General features: G+C 27.4%; 1 protein-coding gene across 2 annotated transcripts; it reads left to right on the top strand.

Annotated features, from left to right (window-relative positions):
* The first annotated feature begins 13,613 nt into the window (after positions 1–13,613).
* On the top strand, positions 13,614–19,418 carry LOC114178037 (GATA transcription factor 26). 2 transcript variants are annotated; one of them, XM_028063712.1, is made up of 8 exons: positions 13,614–14,103; positions 15,431–15,802; positions 16,321–16,753; positions 16,959–17,028; positions 17,303–17,406; positions 17,779–17,965; positions 18,507–18,624; positions 18,845–19,418. In XM_028063712.1, the coding sequence occupies exons 1-8, from the start codon at positions 14,064–14,066 to the stop codon at positions 19,150–19,152; spliced, it is 1,632 nt and encodes a 543-aa protein (XP_027919513.1). In that variant the 5' UTR covers positions 13,614–14,063; the 3' UTR covers positions 19,153–19,418. The 2 variants fall into 2 exon arrangements, with proteins under 2 accessions (XP_027919513.1, XP_027919512.1); XM_028063711.1 differs by having other exon boundaries at positions 13,616–14,103; positions 18,836–19,418.
* The last annotated feature ends 8,525 nt before the right edge of the window (positions 19,419–27,943 follow it).

The following is a 27,943-nucleotide window of genomic DNA, read 5'->3' as shown; positions in this document are numbered from 1 at the left end:
CAACGTCAGGGGTGTTATGTCCGACGTTAAGTGACGTCGGGGGTGGGAGGGGCCGACGTCAAGGGACGTCTGTCGAGCTAGGGGCCGACGTCCTTTTTTGAGTGACGTCGGGGTATCTTTTAACAAACGTTAAGTAACGTTTGCCCGCTCCACGTCAGACGTTAAAAAGGTCTCATTATTTACAAAAATGTCACCGGTCATTTTTAACGTTGGACTTTTTTTAGGCAGACGTTATTGTGGTGACGTTAAAGACCTTTTTTGTGTTAGTGTTAGTATCTTATATTATGATTTATGTACATGAATCTATTAGACTCGTGAATCTTATTTAGGTAGTTTTCTATAATAAATTATTGTCGCATGAAAATTACAAAGTTACATTGTTATCACTTTCATCTAGACGGTAGTTGCTAGAAGATAGAATGTTAGATTTCATAATATGATTTAAGATTCCATTTTTTTATTACTATTTTTTATAACACTTGGAATTGCTACATTGAGAAGAGTAAAATTATTATTTTTAAATAGTTAAATGTATTTTGTATTCTTAAATTGTTTTCAAAATTCTATTTGATCTTAAATTAAGTATATATTTATTTCGTTGTTGTATCTTATGAAAGTTTACGTGAAACTTCCTCCAGCAATGATACATGAAAATTATATACTACAAGCAATTTTGTAATTATTTCCGAAAATTTGACAAAATTAAATCCATGAACAAAACAAAATTTACAGATTAATTTTCTCGACAAATATTTTCATAAGTAATGTATTAATTGGTAAATTATTGTTAGAAAATTCGTTAGTAAATTTCATAAATAAATATCTATTGGTGATCTTGAGTTGTTATTATTCACAATTTTTTTGTTGATAAATTCTATCATTAAAATGTGACTAAGTTTTCCACTTTAGACTTAGATCTTTTCGTGCTAAAATTCGTCGGTAATCATAAATCTTAATTACTGATGGAATTTTTTGTCAATAAATCTTTTGGTAAAATGCATGCAAATTTTTTATTAAATTTGACGAAATATGTTACAAATTAAATGGAGAAGGATGAGAAGAAGAAGACAATAAGAAAAGGAAAGATAAAGTAGGAGGAAGATGACCAGAGGCGGTAGAACGACAACAACAATGGTGCAATGACAACGCGACAATAGAACGACGACAACGATGGAGGAAAGAAAATAAGGAGGAGGCAATGCAATAACGAAACAACGACAACGGCACAATAATATAATGAAGACAACGGCAGTGGATGCAACAACGATAGCGAAGGAGGAGTAGAAGTGGAGAAAGAAGAAGAAAAAATGGAAAACCATAAAGAATAAGAAGAGAACAAGTTGAAGGAAAAAAAAACAAACCGTAATATTTATCAACAGATTTTACTGATGAGAAGAATTCATCAATAATTACTGATGAATATTTATCCAAATACATTTTTAGTCTATAATTAACAATAACTATTAACAAATTTATGTTCATCAGTAGTTATACTCTCAATTTTTATCAGTTGATAAGCGACAATTTCTTTAACACCAAACAACCATTAATAACTTTGATTGACCAACAAATTTTAAAAATTATTGATAAAGTCTGACTATTAATAATAATTTCTCATATACCACTACTTAACAAATATATATATATATATATATATATATATATATATATATATATATATATATATATATGAAAATTCATTATATTTTATGTCACGAAAGATTTTACCCTTTAAAAGCATTGTTATGAAATATTAAGATTCTTATTAGGTTGCTAAGGCTTTAACAATCATTTGCTATCGAAGAAAAAAAAAATATTAAAATAAAATAAAATTACAATCAACTATGGGACCAAACCCCCTCGACAGAACAAACAAATATGGTGAAATCAATTTATATTTCAAACGAATTTCTAAACAAATCTTGTTTAATACCATCACGTACATTATCATACCAAATTAATTCATTTCTAAAGACAATCCAGAGCTAAAAATAATATTTACATAAAACTAAATATATATTTATTTTATTTATGTACTTTATGAAAATTATGTAAAGTATATTTTCAACGAACAAGAGTATGCGTATAATATTTACCATATGATAACAAAATTTAACACTAAACTATAAGTTTAAGAAATGTGATACAGTTTTTTACATTAACACAGAAAATGTTTCTTACGTGTGATACTTTTTACGTATATGTTCGGGAAATGTTTGATATTATCGCGGGTTGACGTTGAAGGTAACAATAATGTATTAATAATGTATTAATTAGTGATTAATTTATGGTCAAAATTTTAATAGCTAATATTATTAACTTAAATTAATATCTTAATGACCGGTATGATTAACTTTAGACTGATTTTATGTACTACATCACAAGTATCTCATATTTTATATTTTTAAAAATTTATACTCTTTTCAAATTTTATATAGTATATATATGTATATTATAAGATTGAAGATATGGGTAAAAGGTTTTGTACCCCTGAATTGAGTGTTATATAATATGAAATATAAATCTGTAACACATGTGCGCACTATAATGTTTGAAACAATGCGATATCATGCCATAAAATTTGTCCCCATTTAATTAGTATTATCCGTATAATCAGAGTGCCAGGGAAATAATATATACTTTATTAACACACAAATAGGCTTCATACAATGTTTCAAAGGCGAGGCCAATTATTAATTATAAATACTAACCATGATTTCACAAAAATGTTATATTTAAAACAGAAAACAACAATGTTGGGACAATGAAAGCTTAAAACAAGGCTACATGGACCAAAGATGAAGACTTAGTTTTTCATATATTTTTTTTTAATTTTATTTTTTCCCATTCAATCCAAATTATGCATCTTAGATCCACCTACTTATCTTTCCCTTTGTCTTATTGACTAAGTGTTCTCATTACAAACATTTCTTGCTTCATCCTCATAATTCTTCCATCTTTTAACCCTTTTCTTTTTCTCTTTCTTAGCCATTCAAATGTAGCTAGAAGTTTCTATGAATGGTCCAATTTTGTTCCCCACATTTTCTTCCACTTTATTATTCATCGAATCAGTTTATACTTGTCCATGATATCACACACACAAAAAAAAAAGGTTTACACTATCTGGGAAATGTGTCTACACACAAAAAAGAAGAAAAAGAAATAAAAGTGCATGAAAAACTTTAAATTAAGTTATCGGCTATAATTATTTTCTTGTACTACTAATATATTTACGAAAGCTTCAGAAAAAATTTAAATATTAAATATTATTACCATGTACGATTCTATTTGACATGTCACTGCTGTTTAATAACATTGTGTTTGTGACTTTTTTTATTGCTTTTTAAAATCCATACCAGAATTTAAATTAGTTTTGTCTTAATAAAAAAATAAAAGCCATTTTTTATATAAGCTTTTATTGTAATGGAATAGAAATTAAATTAATGTGATTTCAAATTTTCTTAAAAGTATGGAGTTGGCTTTTTACATGGTATGAATGGATAATTTAAATTTTTTATTAATTGGATAACTAATATCTTTTCAAATCCAAATTTAACATCTTTATATTTTCTCAAGCTGTTTTAGTCCTATCAGAGAGAGAGAGAGAGAGAGAGTTGTTTTTTACTCCCTTAGTTTGGTCATAGTGAATGCTAACTATAAAATATATGATGCAAGGAAAGAAGTTATTTTTGTAATATGTTTAGAGATGTCTTGAAAATACAAAGTTCAAACACATACTTAGATGGAAAACATGGAAAAACATTGGCCAAAAATGAATATAACCTACCCCTACCTTTGTAATACAAACATTGGCCAAACGTGATATTTTTTTATGTCCTATTTGCTTCATGATACATTATATCGTTAGTTTATTTGATTTTTTTTTGTGTGTGTGTTAATTTGTTCTCTATTTTATATGAAGTTGTTAGCTAACTTTTTGTGTTTGATTTGTTATTGTGTGAGTGTTTACATGTGGATGGGTGTGTGAAATTATTATTAGGATAAAATAAGTCTCTATTATTTTCTTTAAGGCTCTCTAAAATTGAGAGAAAGAGATTATTTTTAGAAAAATTGTCCATCTATTTATTATTTTGTATGTTTTATTTTTTTTATTTTAAGGTTATCAAAAACTATGAATATGTTATTATATATATATATATATATATATATATATATATATATATATTCTTATAAAGTAGTTATAGATGTTAATTTTTTAGAAACTTGATTTTTAAGAATAGGAAACATGAGTTGTATTTAGTTTTCTAACAAAATAAACATGTGATAGTTAGAAAACGTGAGAAATAAAAAAAGATAATAAGAAAAAACTAAAAAAAATGTCTCAATAAATTTATATATTTTTTATTGTATTTAGTTTTATATTCTATAATTTGTTAACACAAAATGTTATATTTTATAAAAAAAAATTACCTCATCTAATTTTTACTACTAAAATGTATATTATAAATTTTAAATTTTTTAAAAAGTTTAGAGGGGTCGTATCCTCTCAACCAAAATATCAAGGTAGTGTTCCTTTTAGTGGATTATAAGAATCCACCTATTCGCACGAATGGATAATATATATTTCTCATGTTCTTTTTAACAATTTGAGAATGAATGAATAGAGAGATTTGCGAAATTGTATTAAATTCCCATCTTTCTCAAAATGCAAAGATTTGCATGATACATAATAACTTAAAAAATTTAACCTCATAATTCTTAAACTTTTACTTTTCTCATTGTACATCAAACATTTATAATAATAAATATGTTTTTTTTCTTTTATAATACTTCATCTATAACAATATATAAAGGGATTTCCCTTTTTGTGTCCACATTTTAAAATATCAATTTTACCCTTTAAATATAATAATTTATTAAATTTTAAAAAATTGACTGTTACTTTTACAAGTTTTTTATAAAATCGGTTATCTCTACTTCTTCTCTTCTTCTTTATTTATCAATGGTTATTCTTTCATATGTTCTGATATATTTCACTTTATTTTTAATAAATATAATTTTAGTTTATATATTAACTTAATAACATTACAATATTATCACTTAGTAATATAATATCACACATATTTAAAAAATGCATACACACATACGTGACGTGATAACGCCTGTGTTTACGCTAATATATTAATAAAGATTACGTGTGTCTATATATAGATATATATATATATATATATATATATATATATATATATATATAAAATAATAATAATTATATATAATAATTATTAAAATTAATAATATATATTTATATAATTGTTATTATTATTAATATTAATATATGTATATAATATATATATATATATATATATATATATATAAATAATAAATGATATGTAGTGGAAACATACTTTGCACCACATGCATTACATTTTGCCTTTTCTTTACCTTCTTTTATACCATTTTTCGTAAAATGATCCCAAACCTTAGAAGTAGTTCCCCTAGGTATCTTACTTTCTCTACCAAAATTTGTACCCTCATTATCAATCTCTTCTGTAGTTGGTGGCAAAGAATCATTCAAATTATCATTAACACGTTGATCATTTATTGTTTCAGAATTCATTTTGTTCAGTAATCACCACAAACATTAACTATATAAACAAACAACCAAAAATGTCAAGTAGCATAATTTTAAAACAAAATAAAGTATGAAGTGAAAGTGAGGGAGAAAGATGAGAGATAGAAATTAGAACCGTGAAAATGATGAACAATCGAATAATGTGAAGTCTGGAAGCAGCGGTTTCAAGACGACAACAACAAACAAAAAGATGTAGTGGTGAATTAAAGAGAATATCATTTAAGTTTAGGGTTTTATTTTTTTAATATTACATATATATATATATATATATATATATATATATATATATATATTAATTTCATATTTAAAATTTATTGGTGGGTTGGTGAGCCAATCCGGCTCATCACGGGTTCAACCTGAATGAGTCGGGTTCTTAGTGGGTTAGGTTCATTTTTAACCCGTACTGAAATTTATAATTTTTTTCGATCGAATTCGGCCCGAACTTGTGATGAGCCAGGTTGGCTTACGGGTTATAACCCATTTTGACGACTCTACTAATACTATAGTTTGATAAGTGACAAGAATGATTTGATGTTAGACAGTAATTTATATTTTTGTAATTTTGGTTTGTATCTGGAGTTTAACATAATTTGAGATTTTATTTGGATTGTATTGAAGTTTATTTAGATTTTAATCGGAATTATAATTTAGTTTTCTTGGGATTGAAGAAAAAAAATTATGTGTTTTTTTTTATTAAGTGAGCTAGTGAGCCAACCCGTTTAACCCGACATCCCGTGGTGGGTCAGGTCAGGTTCTAATTTTTTTGGCTCACTAATAAGTGAGCTAGGTTGGGTTGACCCACTAAGTGACCAACCCGTCATGGGCCGAGCCAGGTTGGGTCGGCTGACCCGTTTTGACAACTCTAACTTTATCATTTAAATCCACTCAAAAAACACACATATTCATCAATTCAAATCTACACAAATCTTCACACTCTCTCAAATCTATTTTACAAAAGTAACACAGTCTAAGATCCGAAAAGCATATGAAAGAACAAAGAAATACCTATACTTGAAAGGAAATGACACAAATGTACGAAGACATGAGATATTATAGAGATTCAAACAATACACATTTTTGTGAAGAATTTGATTGTGTAAATAAGCTTTCAAATTTAGTCATTGTCATAAAAATACACGAGTTCCAATGATTTGATTCTCTCTCTTTTTTTTTAACATGGATTTGGTTTGAACTCTATTATTTTTGTTTTACTTCTTCTTTCTTTCCAATAAAATATTTTAAAACAAAAGAATAACTTCAATAATTATTAAATTGAAAGAAAACAAATCTAATTGATTTATTTTATCATAAAGATTAAAAATCAAGAATGTTATGATTTTATAACACAATCAATATAGTAACCTAGACATGTCAAAACCAACTGACCAAACTCACACAGTTACTCACCATAAGCCGGGTTGAAAATTAATAAATCTAACCCGATTCACTTTATGGTGAGTTATAAATTTTGCAACCTAGCTCAACCCACCACAGATTGGTGAGTTAAGTGGGTTGACTCACTAACCCATATAAACAAAATATTTATTAATTTATTTTCAAGTATTCAAATACTTAAATAATTTTTTAATCAACTCATGAGATGACAATCACAGTAAAATCAAGAATTAATTAATGTCTTCATCATGCTCACAACTAATATATGATGAGTTGTTTCCAATAAAGTATCCATATAGTCCAAGAAAATATGGCTAATATTACACATTTTCTACCATGTTATTCAACAAAATATAAATTAAAAATTACATATTTTTGTCATGCTAATTTAGAAAAATTTGTTTATAACTTGAAAATCAAATTAATTAAACATTCAAACTATTCAAATATTATTGAGCAACTTTATAACATTTAAAAATATGATAAAATTGTGAACATATATAATTAGGAGTAGTAAATAATTATTAAAAAAATTATAAAAAAGTGTTGGTGGATTAAATGAGTAAATACAATTTTAACCCGACTCGAACTTATTTAATCCGTGGGTTAAGTGAACCGGGTTAAGTTCAACCAACTTTTAAAAAAACTGAATTTTTTTCGCATTTGACATCTATGTACTAACTAAAGAAAATGTTATTGAGTATATAAATATAAAAACATGTTTCTTTAACAACATAAATCATATATGGGTAGGGATGTTTATGTATTTTCACAAAATATTGATTCAAAATTAAACACTATAGGAAGCATCGAAAAAATCATTAATTAATTTAAATTTATAATTTTCTTATAAATCATCATAATATAAGTTATAAAAGACGTTCTAATTCTTCAAATAATAAGACCAGACATTTAGAATTTAAAATTATTGATTAATTTAAAATAATTTTATTCCACCTGATTTTACATTGGGATATTGTGAAAAAAATTCATGATGCTGTGAAACTATAATTATCTAGTTGTATGGGTTAAAAAGTAAATCAGAAAGACCAATATATTATATAAAATATCATTGTTTGGGTTATTAAAAAATGTTTTAACTTATTCAACTTATAATTTTTAGAAATTATTTACAACAAAGGGTGATAATTGACTATGTATTACGTTTGTTGTTGTTATTAAAGTAAAATATAATTTTGGATAATTAATTTATGTACATTTTGTGTGCATTAGTGAGGTATAGACATGATATATCGTTTGTATTATGTCTTTTGATAGAATTTTGGTTTGGATAATTAAAAATAATATTTTAATTTAATTCAAATCACTCTTTTAATGACAATTATAATTTCTAATAATAGGTATTCATGACCTTAATTTTAAATATTAAAATATAAATACTTTTCCTTTTATATATATATATATACTGCACCTTATTTTTAAATCGAAATTTATGTTTATAGGATTGTATTTTATAAATATTTTACTAACCTTCAATAAAAATAAAATTAAATAAATTAAAATAGTTATTAATTAATAATAGCAATAAATAAATTAAGCCCTATTTAATTTATCCTAAAAAAAATGAGAGTCTTTTGCAAGTTAGAAGACTTTACTGATGACCTATAACTTCTCTTGAATTTTTTTTTTTCAATTACTACTTATTCCTTTTGAAACAATTATATATGTACTATTATAAGAAATAAATAAAAAATTATATTGTGTGGTTTAGGTAGAGATTTGTCTTGAACTTGTAGTAAAACAATACCAAATAGAATTAGAAGTAGAATGTGGTGTAATAGACAAAATAAATACATGTGGATATCTACTCTTTCTCCATTAGAAAAAAAAAAAGTTAGAAAAACCGTCATTGGTTGTGTCGGAGATTAGGTTTCTTTATCAGAGACCAGAACCAATCAACCAATGAATAAATCGATATTAACATTTCTACTTCTCAGCGAATCATTTTAATCTGCACCTTAGCATTTTAGCCGTACACGTGTTCAAAGGGTTAGTCACGACTTTTACAACCAAACAACTCTATTATAACTATGGGTTTTAAATTAAAAAAATACATTTTTTATGTTGAAAATTGTTCTCTCTATTACATAGCAGGTATGTGATTCAACTAAACTTTATCAAATAAATAAAATTTCCTTCTTTAATTCATTACTTATCTAATTTTCTACATAAAATGTTTTACTTTTAAGTTTAACAACTTGATAGATTTGTGCAAGTAAAAATATCTTGATAACACACAAGTAAAAATATTAATAAAAATAATTAGGGATATTATTAATATGTTTATGGTGTTTAAAGTTTGATGTTTTTTAATAAAAGTAGTTAATGTTATTTTTAATTTAATTTAAAATATTTGGTTTTGGTCTTCATTTATCCTAATGTAATTTTTGTTCTAGCAAAAAAATTAATAATAATAACCAAGTTTTTAAGATTAAATAATTTTAGTTCAACACCTATTGTATCATTTAATTGTTAAAAAATGTTAATATATCTCTTAAGAAACAATAATAAATTTTATGATTAAATATTATTGTCAATATTTTTCATAAATAAAGTTGACTGTCTTATTATCAGTTAACCTAACATTTTATTGTAGAAATTAAAAAATATATTAGCATGACATTAAAATCATTTAATTTTATAATATTGAGTCTTTATAAGTATCAATATTGATAAAGGGTTGCGCGGAATTACACTGATACAGAGTCAGAAGATATCTTTAACAACCCTAGATCATTGCCAAACATAATGACCTCACAGTTTGAAAGGTCACACCCAATAATAACCCCTTTAAAGGGAAGAAACCAAGAGAAGAGGTCCATCTAGGGCAGTTATGCATTTTAGTAGGTCCCTTCAACAGTCCTCACTAACATGATTTTAAATTTTCATTTTCTACAAATTTAATATTTAAATAATACATTATGTAAAAACAAATTAAATAATACATTCTCAATTAATTACTTGTGTGAAGTGTGATTCACAATTTAGTTTCAGGTCTCATCCTGGAATCTGAGAATGTCTTTCACTACTGTGTTGTTTTCCTTCTTCTTTTTTTATGAAAAAAAAAAAGTTTTGGTACAAAGTAATTCAAGATGAGTGAATGTAAATTTAAATTGGAATATATTACTATATGAATGAAGGTGAATTACATTAACACATATATTTTAGTAAATTTTATAAGGTTTAAATTAGTTAGCTGTGTTTTGAAGTTTTATGAGAAAATAATTAAAAAATAGCTAATTAACAAGCTTTAAACAAGTTCATAAAAGAAGAAAAAGAAACTTACTTTATATTAACTTTTTTCAATTCAAGATTATGATGTATAGTTTTGGATAAATCTATTAAATTTCACAACCAACTTATACGAGATTAAGATGTATAGTTATATATATATATATATATATATATATATATATATATATATATATATATATTAAATTTAAGGTTTAATTATTCTTTTGATCCTTATTTTCGTTCAAAAATGTTAAATTGATTCTCCAGATTTTTTTTTAGTTTCAATTTGGTAACGATTTATAAAAAAGTTTATACAATTTGGTTCTTTTCGTTACATTTTTTCAAACGAATAAATGATTTTACATCAAAATTAACACTATCATTATGTTAATTATATCAATAAAGTAAATCATCCTTATTAGCAACTTCAATCTTAATAAAAAATCAGCTTATCCATTTCAAAAGATGTAACGGAAGGACCACATTACATCAATTTTTTAAAACTGGAGATCAAATTGAAATTAAAAAAAAAAATCAATTTGATATTTTTGAACAAAAACTACGACAAAAAAATAATTAAACCTAAATTTAACTACCAACTTATAAATAGTATTACTTCTAGGTATAACATTTATACCATAAATTATTGATAAGTTTCTATAACCTTTTGTAATATATAATTGAACAATAATACCTGACTTTTATTTTTTACTCTCATTCTTTACTTTCTGACTGACTTAATCGTGGATCATTGAGAGTAAAAAAATGAAAGTATAAAATAATTATATCCATCTATTTTTATTTTTAAAGTATAAAAATTAAAATGTATTAAAATTTGAAAGACAAAATCCAAATTTCTGTTTAAATCTAACCATTAAAAACATTTTTAACCTTGATACAATCAAGTTACTTCCTTACCATTAACTTTATATATTCTTCTCTTAGGTTGATCAGACTTTCAAACCAGACTTTGTCTCAAATTTCAAGACTATTTTTCTGATAGGACCATTAATTATTTTGATGAAACATTTACTGTTATTGATATTTATAACTCCTTTCTTTTATCACCCATGTTATCTATGTCTCTGACTACATATGATCCTTATTTGATGTTTTGTTCTGTCTTTGTACACAAACAACAAATGGTGCATAAGAGTAACAATGGTCCTTCCTTCTCTGCTGAGCACATATTTTGAAGTGTTTTGACCTTAGGATATTTTAATTGTGCTCTGAAAACACAGAGGCACAGACTCAGTATATTAACTTATTCTATTGATTCTATTGAATCATACATTTTGCAATGACAAATCATACAAACATGCATAGATGATTACTCTAGTAAGTTTTAACAGTTATTACACTTATCATACTGGTAATTGCATACTACTAATTAGTCATATGTGCAAAATAAGAAAAAAAAAATTCCAATAAATGTAATTGTTTGCATCCATACATAAGTATGCATGATGTGAATACTTTACTATCTCATAGATGATATATTATATTCAGGATATATATACTAAACATAAGTTTTTTAAGCTTGTATTTTATATCTTTGTATTGTATTTCTTCTTTTAGTATTGAAATAATTATCTCATGTTATATTTTCTATACTTAGTTGAGATATCTATATGCTTGTATAAAAAGGAAACGGATGAAACGACATCAAAGATTTATTGTTTGGGAAACAGAGTGCAACAGAGTAGTAGCTAGAGAAAGAGTCTGAATTAGTTACTTTCAAACAATCAAACAATATGTATGAGGGAATCTCAATTATTCTTATCATAAGAATAGAAGGTGAGAATACTAAAAACAAATAAAGAGTAAAACAAAATATATATCAGAATCAATGCATTAACCAAGTAAAAGGCAGTTTTACTAACTGCTAAAGTTAAAAAATTAAGAATTATTTAAAAATTGATAATTGTGAAAGTAAGAAAGAAAATCGAATTTTGTTTTTGAAAAATCAAAAACACGTTACCTGTAGAGGAGGGAGGATTTGACTAGTTGGTGCAAAGCTAAATATTTAATTTGATTTTTGTTTAAATAAAGATTTAAAGAAAGTGTTGGAAAGATCTGATCTGGTAGAAGGTGATGATGTTTTGATGCTTAGTCAATGAAGGTGATTTAATGATACAGTTTGAGAGATGGGTTGGACCAATTTTCTTTACACCCTCAATAGCCTTTTCCCATCTTAGATTAAAGGGTGGAAAACACACTAAAAGATAAGGAACTTCACAACCCACCAAATTAGTCAAATTCATGAGATACCCACTATGTATCATGCCCACACTGTTTCTCATATTTTCAATTTCAATTCATAAAAATCAATCTCATTTTTACTTTCCTTTTCCTTTTCTTGTTTGGTGAGTCTAGCCCCTAGCTTGATAATTCTTCTACCTGTCTTCGCCATTTCCTCTGAATAATTGAGTCCCAGATTCATGTACCCTCCTTAATCACCGTTCGTTTCAAATCAGATTAAAAAACTAACTAAAGCAAAAGCATATCACTAATGGTGGCCCCAACATCAACCGTCCTCGCTTAATCAACGGTCTTGATTGGGTTTATATCACAACAAATTCTCACACACCTGTTCCTGTTCCTACCCTCTGTTTATTCCTTTTTTTATTTTCTCTATCAACGCCACTCAAATTTATCAACATCATGCCATCACACACCAGACACACAATATAAAATCATCCATATATATATATAATACCATAAATAATCATTTCATAAACATTATATTATGCAAAAATAAATTCTCTCTCTTTAATCTCTTGTTTTGAGATCTATCCAGTTTTTGGCTTGATTTTTTTTCCTCCATACTCATCAATATTAAGTTATCATGAGTAGAAACTGTTTTAGACCAAATTCCGAAGGGTGAAGATTGGAATTTGAAAAATTAAAAGCAAAGCAAAGAAAAGTCTACACTCAATATATTGATATTCCCATATCGATTTCTCTTTACAATGTATTGATATGCATACTTTATAGATTAAAATATGAGAAATTTATAAATTACTGAGTGTTTAGATGCAATCTTATGTAGATGAGAAAATTTATTCTCATATGTGTCCTGCTAAACTATACGGAATAAATAATTTCATTTTTTTTTCTTATTCTAGGACGTTTGTGATTCAGCATTAATCTGCCTGATTTCTTTTACACCGTAAACTCGAATTTTTTTTTTTTACTTTGGTTTACAATTTGGAAACTGAAATATCTCAGATAACATCAGGGAACCCAAAAAATATTCCTCAAATAACAACAACAAAAGACAATTAAAAAAAAAGAAAGAAGAAGAAGAAAATAGAGAGAGAAAGACGAGAAAGTGGGTTAAAAAAATAAATAAAGGAAAAGCTGGACATTTACTTCTTGTACAATACAACAAGAAGTCACATACTCAGACCTTCCTCTCTCTTTCTGTCTCTCTCTCCATTGCACCTTCCCTTCTTCTTTTCTCTGTCATTTCTGAGATTCCTTTACTGGTTTTTTCTCTTGTACAGATTTCTAGCTACAACACCCAGATATCAATTTCTGTAATTCTGTTTGTTCTGTGATGTTTATGTGAGTTTTTTTAAGGACAGTAAAACATAAACTCTTCTGGGTGTATTGGCTTCTGCTGCCTTTATTCTTGCAAACTCTTTTCTGGGTTTGATGCAGAAGAAAGCCTTCAATACCCACTAATACAAGCCTTCAAAGAAACTGGTATTTAAAAAAAAACATTTTTTTCTTTTTTGTTAAAAAATTTTTTGCCCCTTTTTTCTGCAATTTTTTTCTACATATTTTCCCCTTTACTTGAGGAAAAGTTTGAGACATGGGCAAGCAAGGGCCTTGCTATCACTGTGGAGTTACGAGTGAGTTCTTGTCTCTCCAATATGAAATCTTTTGTTTGCAGTTTTTCCTGAGAGTTATTGGTTTTTTTGAAATTTGTCTCTTTGAATATGAAGTTTGTCTTGGAACCGATGGCATGGATTGTGATTTTGATAAGAAATTAAGATGCGTGCAAGGGAAAAGTTCTGGCCAATTTAAACAAATGGGATAATTTAGTTTAATGTTCTTTGTTTGGATGTATTAGAATTCAACCATATAAACATTCTTGTTGCCCAGAATATTTGGAAATGAAGTTCTGGAAAATTCAATTATATTAACTTCCTCTGTTGATGTGTTCTGTGTCTCATTCAGTGTGTCTTTGCGTTCCTTGACTATGTCTGAAGTGTGTGCAAATGTAATTCATGCAAATTTAATCTCGGAATGGATTGAATATTACACCGAACCTTTTTCCCAATAAGCAGAACATCTGTTGTTCTAAATGATCTTTATCAGAAGAGTCAACCCAATCTCCACTCATTTGCATTTTATGTGAACAAGAGAAAGTAAGAAAAGGAAAGGAAGATAATTGTGCTTTTGCAAAATGTCCGTAGTAATCTACTCCATTTCTGAAAAAGGATTTTACAGAGTTGTTCGTTGTCACTTTGTCTACCTAGCAATTTCTCATTGTAGGTTAGAATTTTTTTTCTCATTGCATTGTAGTCATCCTTCATGGATCTTACTTCATTGTCTCTGGCTGGGATGAAAATTCAATTGCTACTACGACTGATCATTTCTATATCTTCAAGCTTTCTCAACTATGCTGATAACTTTGATACAACTTATCCTGCAACTTAAGCCTTAGAGATGTTCATTGTTTTTCTGATAAACTTGAAACTGTTGTCTATGTGTTATTGGTTTGCACTTCAAAATTTGAGTGCCAGTGTTTGAGAACAAAACTACTTCATTACGGACAAAGGAAAATTTAATCTAGATTGCCTTAACAGTAATGCCACAAGCACTGAGCGGACAAATGTTAATTGTTTTGGTTCAAATGAAAGCATTGTCTTCCTACCATTCTGCACGTCTTCTTAACTTGAGTTTATCCATATCTGCTGCTTGATGAATGTGAAGTGTAAACTAATCTATAGTTTTTCTTGCAAAAGGATACTGCGTTATCTATAGTTAACCATTCATGCAGAAGTTCTGGATCTTTTTGATAGTAATTAATGAATGCTGTCTCATTGCTTAACGTGTTTGCAAGAATTTTTAGTATATGTTAGCTTTGTTTCAATCACAGATAATTCTATTCCATTCTTGTTTAGAAGATTTTTTAAATTTCATAGATTTTCTAATGAAAAAGACTTCCATTAGGCACACCACTTTGGCGTAATGGGCCACCTGAGAAGCCTGTACTATGCAATGCATGTGGATCTCGATGGAGGACAAAGGGAACACTTGCAAATTATACCCCTTTGCATGCACGGGCAGAAAATGCTGATTATGAGGATCAAAAGGTTTCCAGGGTAAAAAGCATATCATTAAATAAGAACAAAGAAGTGAAATTGGTCAACAGAAAGCAGAACTATGATAATGCTGCATCTGGAGGGTTCGTTCCAGATTATAATCAAGGACACCTAAAGGTTGTGGATGAAGATACAAGCAATAGATCAAGCTCAGGGTCAGCTGTTTCTAATTCGGAGAGCTGTGCTCAATTTGGTGGCACAGATGCTAGTGATTTGACAGGTTGGACTATTACTGTTTGCTGATTTCATTGGAAGATGTTTCTACATAACTGATTATGGCAGCATTGTCCTTTCCATTGAAATAGCATGGGTTTTGATGATTGTCCTGATTTATGCGAACTTAATCAAGACCTGGATAATGTGTGGAATTACAGATTCACTAGCAAGGCCTTATTTTTTCTCCAAGAAAACTAGTTAATATTAATTCTAATTTTACATCATAAATACGGGTGCGCTTTTAAGAATTCAAAAGTGATTGGAAAAAATTCATAATGAAGAACCCATTTTATCTCAACAATTTTGTTGGCAGGCTATACAATTAAACATGAGTTATCAATTATCTTGTATTTGTTTATACCTATATTTCCTTTTCAATGCTTTATAGTAAAATGTCAAGTTTTACAGTACATGACATAACATGTCTGGTTCTTCATTGCTGCTTACTGCTGTTGAAAACAGATTCCTTTGTTTCTTCAATAAAAGCATATAATTCTAAGATAGATAGTATGGTTTATGCAGGTCCTGCTCAGTCAGTGGTCTGGGATGCCATGGTGCCTTCTAAAAAGAGGACATGTTCAGGTCGTCCAAAGCCTTCATCTGTTGAGAAGCTCACGAGAGACCTGTGTACTATTCTTCACGAACAACAGTCTTATTTCTCTGCATCTTCTGAGGAGGATCTTCTTTTGGAAAGTGACACACCAATGGTCTCTGTTGAGATAGGACATGGAAGCATTCTCATCAGGCATCCTAGCTCTATAGCCCGTGATGAAGAGTCTGAGGCCAGCTCTCTTTCAGTTGATAATAAACAGTGCCTAATGAATGAAGCATATTCATTCTCTAGTACGATTCCTTTGTATAGTAGTGACCACAGTGGCATGAACTTCTCATCTTATGGAATTGAAAAGATCAAAAACTCAGCTGGTCAAATCGTGCAACAAGAGAAACTTGAAAGGCATGTTTTCCTCAGCAGTTTACAGTCTTTCATTATTCTTGTCAGTTATGCAGAAACATTGTGCTAGCATAACTTTGGTAATTTTCTTGGAATGGGTATGAGGATGTCAACCTGTTTATACATACATGTGACTTTATGTAAAAATTAGAGATAAGTGTGCAAATTCAATCGGAGAAGTGACAAAATTTACTCTTTTTTATTTTAGGGACAAGTCTCAGCTTGAAAAACAAGTTCCTGGAAATCACAATTCACTGTTGTGCTCAATAGATTTAAATGTGAGTTGCACAAGTTTTTGTTTCAATAGCTTGGTTTTGTATCATTGCTAACAATACTATTGGATCTCTCTCTCTCTCTCTCTCTCAGTAACACACAAGTATAATCTGTTCTCAGGACTTGCAAAACAGCTACCGAGTTTTAGACTTCTTTTGAGAACAGGCCTACTCATTTTCCACAAATAATATGATCATGCTTTTTTGTGTCATGACTACTGTGTTTTTCTTTGTACAAATTTATTTATAACTAAACATTGCTTGCTTTTATGTTTGTTAGGATGTGGTGAACTATGAGGAGTTTATGAGGAACTTGACAAATGAAGAGCAGCAGCAATTACTAAAGTATCTTCCTGTGGTTGATACCTCTAATTTTACTGATAGGTTAGAATCTGTTATCTTGTTTGCACTGAATTTATCAGTATTGATCATATAATGATCTTTTGATGTTTTGCAAGTCCATGTGCTCTTTACTACTCTTCAAGTCCGTCCTTTCAAAGGAGGGAGGGGGATTTGTAATTCTAAACGCACAATTGCTAAAAATGTTCTATATCAAGAGAATTAAAGCATTTAAGTTGAGTTCTCATTTGTTTACAATTTTTTAAGTAACAAATGCCTTAGTTTTTCATTCCCCTTCTACCAAAAAAAAAAGCTCGTGTAGTGAATCAGATATCCAACTGGTTAGGGCATAAGAAGATATCTAGACTAAATACCAAATCAAACATTAGTGACTGATCGTGCTGGTTGTATTTGCAGCCTTAAAAACATGTTCAGTAGCTTCCAATTCAAGGAGAACTTGACTTATTTTCAGCAACTTCTTGGGGAAGGTGTCTTTGACATCTCTTTGTTGGGGACAAAACCTGAAGAATGGAAGACCTTGAAAAGGCTTGTGTTATCTAATATGTCAAAATCAAAATGGGTAGAACACTATAATTTTCTCAAGGTTTGTGCTGATTTATTATTGAGATACTAATGCTTTTTGTGTTTTCTTACAATTCTATGTGATGAATGTGATTTAAAGTGTAAATCCAATCCAATTTAAATTGATTTGGATTGGATCATAGTTTTGTTTTGTATTAATTTTTTAATACGGAAGTGCATATAAATATATCAAATATAAGTCTGAAATTCATCATATACACTAAACACAAGTTTAAATAAATACATCAAAAATGTATATCTAAATTCTAAATATAATTTATAAAATATCAGTCATATCGTTCCTGCACTTTATATCCAAATTCAAGAGAAGAAATTAAGCTTGGTTTTGTGGTAGAATAGGGAGATTTTGTACGTTAGGTATGGAATAATATAAAATTTTCTTTGGCAGAATATTACTTCCAAAAGTATTATCTATAAAATTTTGGTCTAGTTTTCAATTTTGGATCCAATAACCGATCCATAACAGTTAGTTTTTCAATTTTTTTTATTGGATTGGTTTGGTCTAGAAGACTCATTTATATTGCATCCTTCTATGGGTGCAGAAATGTGAAAACAAAGCTGGAAAAACTATTGGTCCGGGATCTACTGCTATGGAATCAAGTAATGTTATAAACACCAAGAGAATGCGTGAGCATGACAGCCAAAATCAAAATTTTGCAGGTTAGATGACAATCCTCTGTCAACAAAGAAAAATAAAAGTATTCACATACCTCCTTTGCAAGATGTTGAATATATGGTGTGCTTTTACGTTGAAACATGATAAGACAACTGTGTTACAGTTATTTTGATTCCTGTTAGAAGCTATAATTAGAACTCAGCTGTTTATGATTTAATTGAATAAGCATTCTTGACACTAAGCAAGTTATTGCAGAAATTTCAGAATTGAAGACAACAATGAGGAGCCCCAAAAGGGTGAACATAAATCCTACACGTGAAGGCAAAGAAGTTGTAGAAGAAGGCTCAAGCTTCAGCCCGAAAAGCCTTTTTTCTTTGCCCCATGGTGTTGGGGGCTTGCACATGTTGGATTCTTTTAACTATGTTGGTGAGAGTTCTGAGGATCTGCTGTTAGATGTGCCTTCTAACAGTTCTTTTCCGCAGGCAGAGCTTCTACTCCCAACTTTAAGCTATGGTGCAAAGGTCTGCACCACTAGTAGCTCACTACACTCAACTGTTACTCATCATCCTTAATAGGCTCCAAATATTTGCATCTGAAACACCAAAATTCCCGTACAAGAGTTATGATGGTTGTGTTTTTGTTTCCTTGCAACCTTGAGCTTGGATTGCCAAAGGATGGAAGTTGAATGGGCTTTTTTTCATTGTATAGGTTGGTTATAGATTGTAACATATAGTATGAAATGCGGAGTGATCATCTCCGGAGTTTTGTATGCAATTGTAGTTTATGTTTTCTTAATGATTTTCACAACCTTTTTTATCTGAGTAGGTTGAAATCTCAACTCTTCAAACTTCCATCAAAATAATAAACAGTATATATGCATGAGACAACTTTATGGATGGATCAGATGAGAAAGAACTGCATAATTACTGTCTTTAGTATTTTCAAAGAACCACGTCACGTTGGAATAGATCATCATTAATAGCAACGATAATCTTGTAACTATTTCTTTTAGTGGTTTTGGTCTCTTTCTACTCTTTTCATGGGATTAGAAATCAAGCAATATAATTTTCTCGCATGTTTCTTTGTTAGTGTCTAAGATGTGTAGACATTTTGCTATTAGCAAAGACTAAAAGGGTGTGTTTATTTACTAAAATGAACTCTAATTGATATTTTGTTGTTGAATCCATATTGTGGGTTCAAATGGTTGAAGAACTAATGTTGGTGCTGATGAGTCTGAAACATTTGTCACACTATGAACGAGGAATAGTCATTGGCGTCCTGCATTTTCACTTACCGATTACTTCGCAATAAGTATCGGAAATTGTTGGTATTCTGGATTTTTGGCTCAAAAAACCTTGACACACGCTTTAGTTTCATGAGTAGCATAGTGGAACAGGTACACCAATATTACAATGTTATGTATATTACACATCACCAAATAATAGTTGGTCATTACAGTGGATTATATAACCAAGGACCATTCCCAGCAGTGAAAAGATTTTCTAGGAGGTGGTTATCATAAGAGTAGTTTATGTGCATTCTAACTTCTGAATTTTTTCTTCATTTCTAATTTAGTCTCTAAATTTATTCTATAAAATTCAACAGTTAAGAAGCAGCATTGCTGGTGAAAATTATATGGTTATCAGGTCATAAATAATGAAATATGATTTAAAACTATTTTTATAAAGTTAATAAATTTATTCTTATATAAGTTTTATAATCAGATAATAATGAAAAACTATTACATTGTGTTTGGATAAAAATATTTAAGATTTTAGAGAATTTGAAATGTTCAAAATTATTTTGCGTTAAATTTCCTACTTTTTAAAATGTGTTGTTGGAGTAAATAAATTCAATTTATAAGTAGGAATGACAACGGAGACGAATTTCGTTATTTCATATCCATCTCTATAAAAAAAATCATTCACATATTCAAATTCAATGAGTATCAAACTTTTGTCCCATCTCCATTCTTACCAAATAATGGGTATATTCTCGTACCGGTTTTCTTACTGTTTCAATAATAATTAATTAATTTTTATAAAATAAAAAAAATTAATGTAAAGAAAACATAATATTATCAAATATTCAATATTAAGAGGATGGTTGTTTATTTGATATTAAATATTTAGAAAGAAATTAAAATTGTATATATTTCAAATTAGAATACCAAATAAAATCTCATGAGAATCAAAACATTTATTAAATTTGCAAACACTAATGGAACCTAATCGATAAAATTTAAAAATATGTTTTAAAAAATATAAAAAGAAAACAAATATTCAAATTAAAATATACTTTAAATATCTGTTTACTTCAATTTTTAAATTCGATTGAATATCGTTTTAATTTTTTATATACTAATAAAAGTTATAATACATCACTTGATCAAAATCATGTAAAAAACAAATATTAGAGTAATAATAATAAAATTTTAACATAAATCTGGTATCTTTTGAACTTCTGACTTCAATATATGTTGAATGGTGATAAAACAAAATTCATGGTAATTACATTAACTTTTTATATTATATTAAATAAAATTTATTTATACAATTATAGTGACATAATTACAATATGATTGATAATGAGTTAGAAAATAAAAAATAATTAATAAAATATATCAAAATAATATTCTACATGATAAAAATAAACAACAAATAAAAATATTAAAAAATTATCAAATATGTGTCTTATAAACAATTTGAGAGATTATTGAATTAAATCGCAAAAAAAAAAAACGATATGTATAATTAAGGGTATGATAAGATGAAAAATACATTAGAGATCTAAGGAAACTTTTCAAATATCAACATAGTTAATGGTCGAAAAATAATGAAAATTGTTTTAGCGAAATAAAAGAATTCTTAAAATGAAACAAAAATTAATAATAATAAAGTAAAGAAGAATTTTTTATATATATTACCTAGTAAATGAAAAATTTATGCTATTAAATACTTAAATTGAAAGTGTTAAGCATTTTCATGTGAAAGAAAAATAAACAATAATTAAAGATATTAAAAAAGAATAAAAATATTCAAATGTGAAACATAAAAAAATATTTAATTGACATAGATGATTTGAACATAATTACATAAAGGTTATGATATAAAGTGAAAAATATATTGGAGATGAGAATGAATTTCATGATAAAAAAACCAAACATTTAAAAGAAATAAAAATTAGAAAATTTAATGATATATATATATATGTGTGTGTATATATATATATATATATATACATACATATATATATATATATACATATATATATATACATAAATTACTTAATTAACTATAAATATTTTAATAATTTAATTGGGAACAAGAGATGACAGTGACAAGTATTATGGTGGGTATGGGGACGAGACAGATATATACATCCCCATACCTATATCCATACCCAATTAAAAAAGTCAGAAATTCGTCATCCCATACTAAATTAATGTGAAAATTCTTCGTAAAAACAGAGACGGATTTAAATAATACCCATTAGAACATATTCATTTGGTATCTGTATTTATAAGTTTGATTATTAAAAGTTAAAAATTTAAAATAAAACATTAACTAATTTCAAATATTTTAATATAACGAAAGATTAAAAAGTACAAAAACATTTAAATTTTTATTTACTTTTTAAATAAAAACTGAAAATTTAACTCTAATGAAATTCTAATGTTTTAGTTTCTCTTAAAATATTTGTATCTACATAACTACTTTATTTATAATAAAATATCTAACTTTTTCGTGAATTACCTATAAAAATTCTTTACTAGTATACATAACCAAAACTGGAGCTCGAAAGAAAAGTTTCAATTTATTTAGTATTTTAATCTAAAATATATAATTAAACATAATTATGGATAATATCCGTAAAAATCATATAAAGGATCTAATTATCAACTATCGTCTAAAATAAATTTGCTAGTTTTTATAATAGTTTCTTAAAAAATATATTATCATTTTTCTGTTTGAAAAAGCCAAGACAAAGAAATTAAAATCTAGATGTATGGAAGCACAACATAAAGACGTGTAGATAAGAGGTTAGTGATCCTGATTCAAGGTTTGGACCAGAATTACAATAGACAAACAGACAACATTCCCATACACATAGAAATTAGAACCCTACCATTCTATCATCCACAAAACATTGAAGTAGAGACATCTAAGAAACTTTTAAATTCCAATCGCAAAAAACACTAATGGAAAACCTTTCAAATAACAAGAACATCAAAGATTATGGTTTCACAGTTTCCCTCAACCGTCAAAGCCTTCCGGCCACCACCTTGAAGAAAAGTCATCCCACAAGCTTTGGCCACTTCCAGCAAATTCATATTATCAGGATTTTTTCTCTTTTCATTACTAATCTCTGAAAGAAATCTTAACACATCAAACGTTTTCTTTTCCACTCGTTCCTCGTCACTCTTCTTCCCCATTCCAGAACCTTCCACTGCACCATCACTTGACTTACTCGCCACTTTCTCGGATTCACTCAAACTAACGATCCCAACGACGACGGTTTCTAAAATTTTGGCAGAAGAGTCTGAAGCTTTTTCTGCTTCAAAAACCAGATTCCCCACGCAATTCCCCATAACCTCTTCCCCTTTCTGCGATTGAACCTCCACTCAACCCTATGTAGAATCCATACCCAGATCGACCTCCGAAACTTTTAATTTTTTCGACCGCTGAACTTCCGGAAACCCTAACTCAGAATCCCTACCCAAATCAACCAACTCCGAGCCCTCACATAAATCGACGAGCCCATTCGTCCCAGCGTCAACATCGGCGGCGTGATTAACAGCGTAAGGGCCATCGCCGTCGGTGGCAGCTTCCGGCGGCGTGTGGAAAAGGTCTTGGGGACGGGCTCTGGGGATTCGGACAGCGACACCATGACAATGGAGTTGAGGCGCGGCGGGGAGTCGGCGGAAGCGGTCACTTGAATCGCTCATGATTTTTTTCTGAGACGAGGCGGGAAGGATGGAAAGCAGGCTGCAGGGATCGTGGTTAGTGTTAATTTTGAACTTGGTAAATGTTTCTACTAGAAGGCGAAACAACTTTTAAAATTGTAAATCGTGAAATCATTTTTTACAGTAAAAAAATGATAAATTATTAAACATTAATTTTCCTGTTTATATTTGATCAAATTTACTAATAAACTTCTTATAATTTTAACGATGAAAATTTTAATTAGATTTGAATTTTATTTTAATTAAAATATCATTTATAAATTTTAGTTAGATTTTATAATTAAAAGGTTATGAAAAAAAAAAATCTGCTTATATGAAAAATAAAAAGCCAACCAAACCGTGTAAGAAAGTTAAAAAAGTTATATATTATGTATGTTATATGTGGATGAAATATTTACAATTAAATGTCATTTATGTATATTAAATTTGGAAATTTCTATCATATATTTCTATTATGGATAATATATTATAAAATAAAAACAAAATAATTAAATTGAACTCATCTATTTAATTTATGCATAATTATTAATTTATTTATTATTTTTAAAATCTTCATATCTTTTTTAAAAATCCATTTATAGGCTATAAAATTTAACTCGGCCTTTTTTGTATAATTATATATTTTTTTAAATCTAAAAATCTGTTTTTGGAAATTTAGAACTGTGATTTTAAAATTTAATTTTGCTTTTAAAATATTATTATGGATGTAGATATATCTATCCATGAAAATAATTGTTAACTAATGAATCAAATTGAAATTTTATCGAATAATCAAAATTCTAATTAATCTTTTAATGAATACATATAATTAAAAAATTATTCAATCTATTAATTTAAAAAAAGTACCTTATTCTCCATCTACTTTTTTACTTCAAATTTCTAGTAGTCCTCTTCCTATGAACATTTACATGGTCACCTTAGCTATCTATAGATCTTTTCTTTCTGCACCCCATATATCCGTTCTTATCGGGTGGTGAAAAGATAAAAAAAATGCTCTTATTAAATATATTTTGTTACCATATCTTTTTTTACTTTAATCAACTCGTTCCCTCTAAGACCACCAAGAATGTTATTAAGTTAGATTATGAAAATTACAGTTCGATGTTGTTGTTTAATTTTTAATTTTTTCTTATCTTGTAGGTTTTGTTTGGATTACAAATATTGAAATCATATTGTTTTAATTAAGAAAACAAAGTGGAAAATGACAAAAAAATAAAAAAGAAGAAAAAAGAAGCGAGTAAAACGTTTGTATAGTTTAATTGACATGACACATTTTACAAAATTTCTAAATTGATATATTTGAAAATGGCGAAAACTGTCATTATGTTAAAAGTGAAATATGATTAAATGTTAAGTAATGTTTAAATACCTATCACCCACCTAGAATTAAACTAAGCCAGGTCCCTCTTATAAAATAATCATGAATAAATTTATGTTAACAGTTTTATCAAATAACTTGATGTAAGAAAATAATTTCTTAACATATTAGTAAAATTAGAATATAGGTAAAAAAAATTATTATAAAATGTTAGTAGAAGTAAACAAAAGTATAAAGGTAAGTTCATAATCAAATAACAAACTTAAATTAAAAATGTTAGATGAACTTATTTTACATTTTGAAAATAAAAAAAAAATTAATTTAAAAATTATTAATGCAAAAAATCCATGATGTATCGGAAGTCATCATTAAAATAAAACAAGATGATGAGTTTTTAACAAAGGATATTAGAGGTTTTTGTTAAAAGTCAAAAATCAAAAGGAAGAATAACGATTCAACAGAAAATAAGAATCATCATTAAAAGTTGAAAAAAATAAAACATAATAATAATTGCTGGACATAAATCATAATCAAATATATATAATTTAGAAAAATAATGTATTAGTGCAAAAAAAAATCTAAAATAGTCATCTATAATATTTAGATCCCTGTCCATTTTTTGGGATTTTGTTATTTACCACGAAGAAATATCCAACTTGCCCAATTTTCTGCTTTCAACATTTGTTCCTTTTTTGGTTTATTGGTTATTAGAACCTCCTCCCTGCTAACTGTTAAGAGAACATTAAGATACTTATTTTGTCAATTTTTGGCTTTCGACGCTGGTTTATGTGTCATTTTCGAAACACTTATTTGTTGCTCTATTTTGAAGACAACAACCGGAAATGATTCTATTGTGCATCTTAGTGTTGTTCTTGTTATTTTCAATGGTTTCACTACAATAAAACTTTTAAATAACAATCGTTAAAAAAAACAAGATGATAACTTTGTAAATGAAAAAAAGTTTTTGACGAAGGTTATTAGAGATTTTTGTTAAAAGTAAAAAATCAAAGGAACAATAACGATTCAACGGAGAATCGTCGGTAAAAATTGAAAAAATCAAACAAAATAACAATCGTTGGACATAAATCATAATGAAATATATATAATTAAGAAAATAATGTATTAAGGAAAAAGAAATCTAAAATAGTCATCTCTAATGTCTAGACACCTATCCATTTTTTGGGGTTTTAGTCATTTATCACAAGGAAATATCCAACTTGCCCATTGTTCTGCTTTTAACATTTGTTCCTTTTTTTGGTTTATTTTCATTTCCAAAACCCCTCCCTACTTACTCTTTTGAGAACATTAAAATATCCATTTTGCCAACTGTTCTGCTTTTGACACCCATATATATTTTATGGATAATGATACTTTAACCCACTTTTAACATACCACTTCAATCACCATTAAATCATTATATCACATTACTTGAAAGAATTAAAATAAATAATTTAATAATAATTAAAGAAATGAATTAAAAGTGAATCAAAAAATGTGGATTAAACTATTTTTATCCATATTTCAATGATTTACGCGTAATTTCCTAAGCACTTATTTGTTATTTTGAAGACAACAACGGTAAATGATTCTATTGTCCTTCTTACTGATGTTATAGTTACACTTTCAACAATTTCACTAAAAGAAAATTTAAATAGCAATAAATTTTAGAAATAAAAAATAATTGATCACTCAAGTGACTAATCATTAAAAAAAACATGACGGTAACTTTGTAAATGAAAGAAAGTTTTCAATGAAGATTATTAGAGATATTTTTAAGTAAAAAAACAAATGAACAATAGCTATTCAATGTAGAATCATCGTTAAAAGTTGAAAAAAAAATCAAACAAAAATAACAATTGAGAAACCCTTATCAAATATTATAATTAAGAAAAGGAAGAAATATGTTTTTGTCCTGAAATATTATTTACAATTGGAAATAATTTCTCATCAAAACTTATATACCATTTGATCCCTGTATTTTTTATAGTATTGATTTTAGTCCTTATTTTTTCAGTCATCATCAAAGTTTATCTTATGTAGTACATGTTATTTAATTTTTTTTCTATAAAATAAAAATACTTGTGTTGGTCTAGCCCACACTTTTCACAATTGATTAAAAAAATAAAAAAAAAATCAACATATGGTGGTGCAAATAGTGAATATGGAGATGTAGGAAAATGAATTGGCTTAATCCAACCACAACTTTCCTCTTATTATTATTATTATTTAAATTATATTATATAATAATAATATTATTATTAGCAATATAAATAATAATAATAATATCATTATTAATATAAAATATTAATAATGATAAAAATACTTGTGTTGGTTTAGCTCACGCTTTTCACTATTGATTAAAAAAATTAAAAAATCCAACATATGGTGGTGCAAATAGTGAATATGAAGGTGTACGAAAATGAATTGGCAACCCAACTGCAACTTTCCTCTTATTATTATTTTAATTATTTTAATTATATTATATAATAATAATAATATATAATATACTTAATTATGTTTCGAGTCCCTAATAAATTTGAAAATTTTAATTTGAGTCTCTAATAGATTTTTGTGATCTGTTGAGTCCTCGATATTTTAAAACTTTTCAATTGAATCCATAGAATTAAATTTCTATGTATCACTTATCTTGCATTGTCACTCTCTTAGATATCGCTACATAATATTTAGGTAGAAGAGACCGTGATAACGAGATATTTGTATTTAATAAAAATTATTTTTAAACTTAATTAAAATTATAAATTTAAATATATATATATATATATATATATATTAAATATATAGCAATAAAATTATGAAATGTAAAATTACAAAATTACAACAAATCAAAATTAAAAAATTTACAATTTGATAATTTTGTATTTTGATAATTTCACAATTTCAATAAATTTTTAATTTTATAATTTTCTAATTATATAGTTTTATAGTTTTATATTTGTATGTTTTATAATTTCATAATTATGAAATTATATATTTTTATAATTTCGTAATTTGTTAATTTTTGTAATTTTAAATGCTTAAATTTTTTAATTTTTATTTCATACTTTTATAATTACATATT

The sequence above is a fragment of the Vigna unguiculata genome, chromosome 3 (genome assembly GCF_004118075.2).
Source record: "Vigna unguiculata cultivar IT97K-499-35 chromosome 3, ASM411807v1, whole genome shotgun sequence".
Classification (NCBI taxonomy): Eukaryota; Viridiplantae; Streptophyta; class Magnoliopsida; order Fabales; family Fabaceae; genus Vigna; species Vigna unguiculata.
The sequence above is the reverse complement of the archived record's forward strand: the minus strand, read 5'-3'. Positions and strand labels throughout refer to the sequence as shown.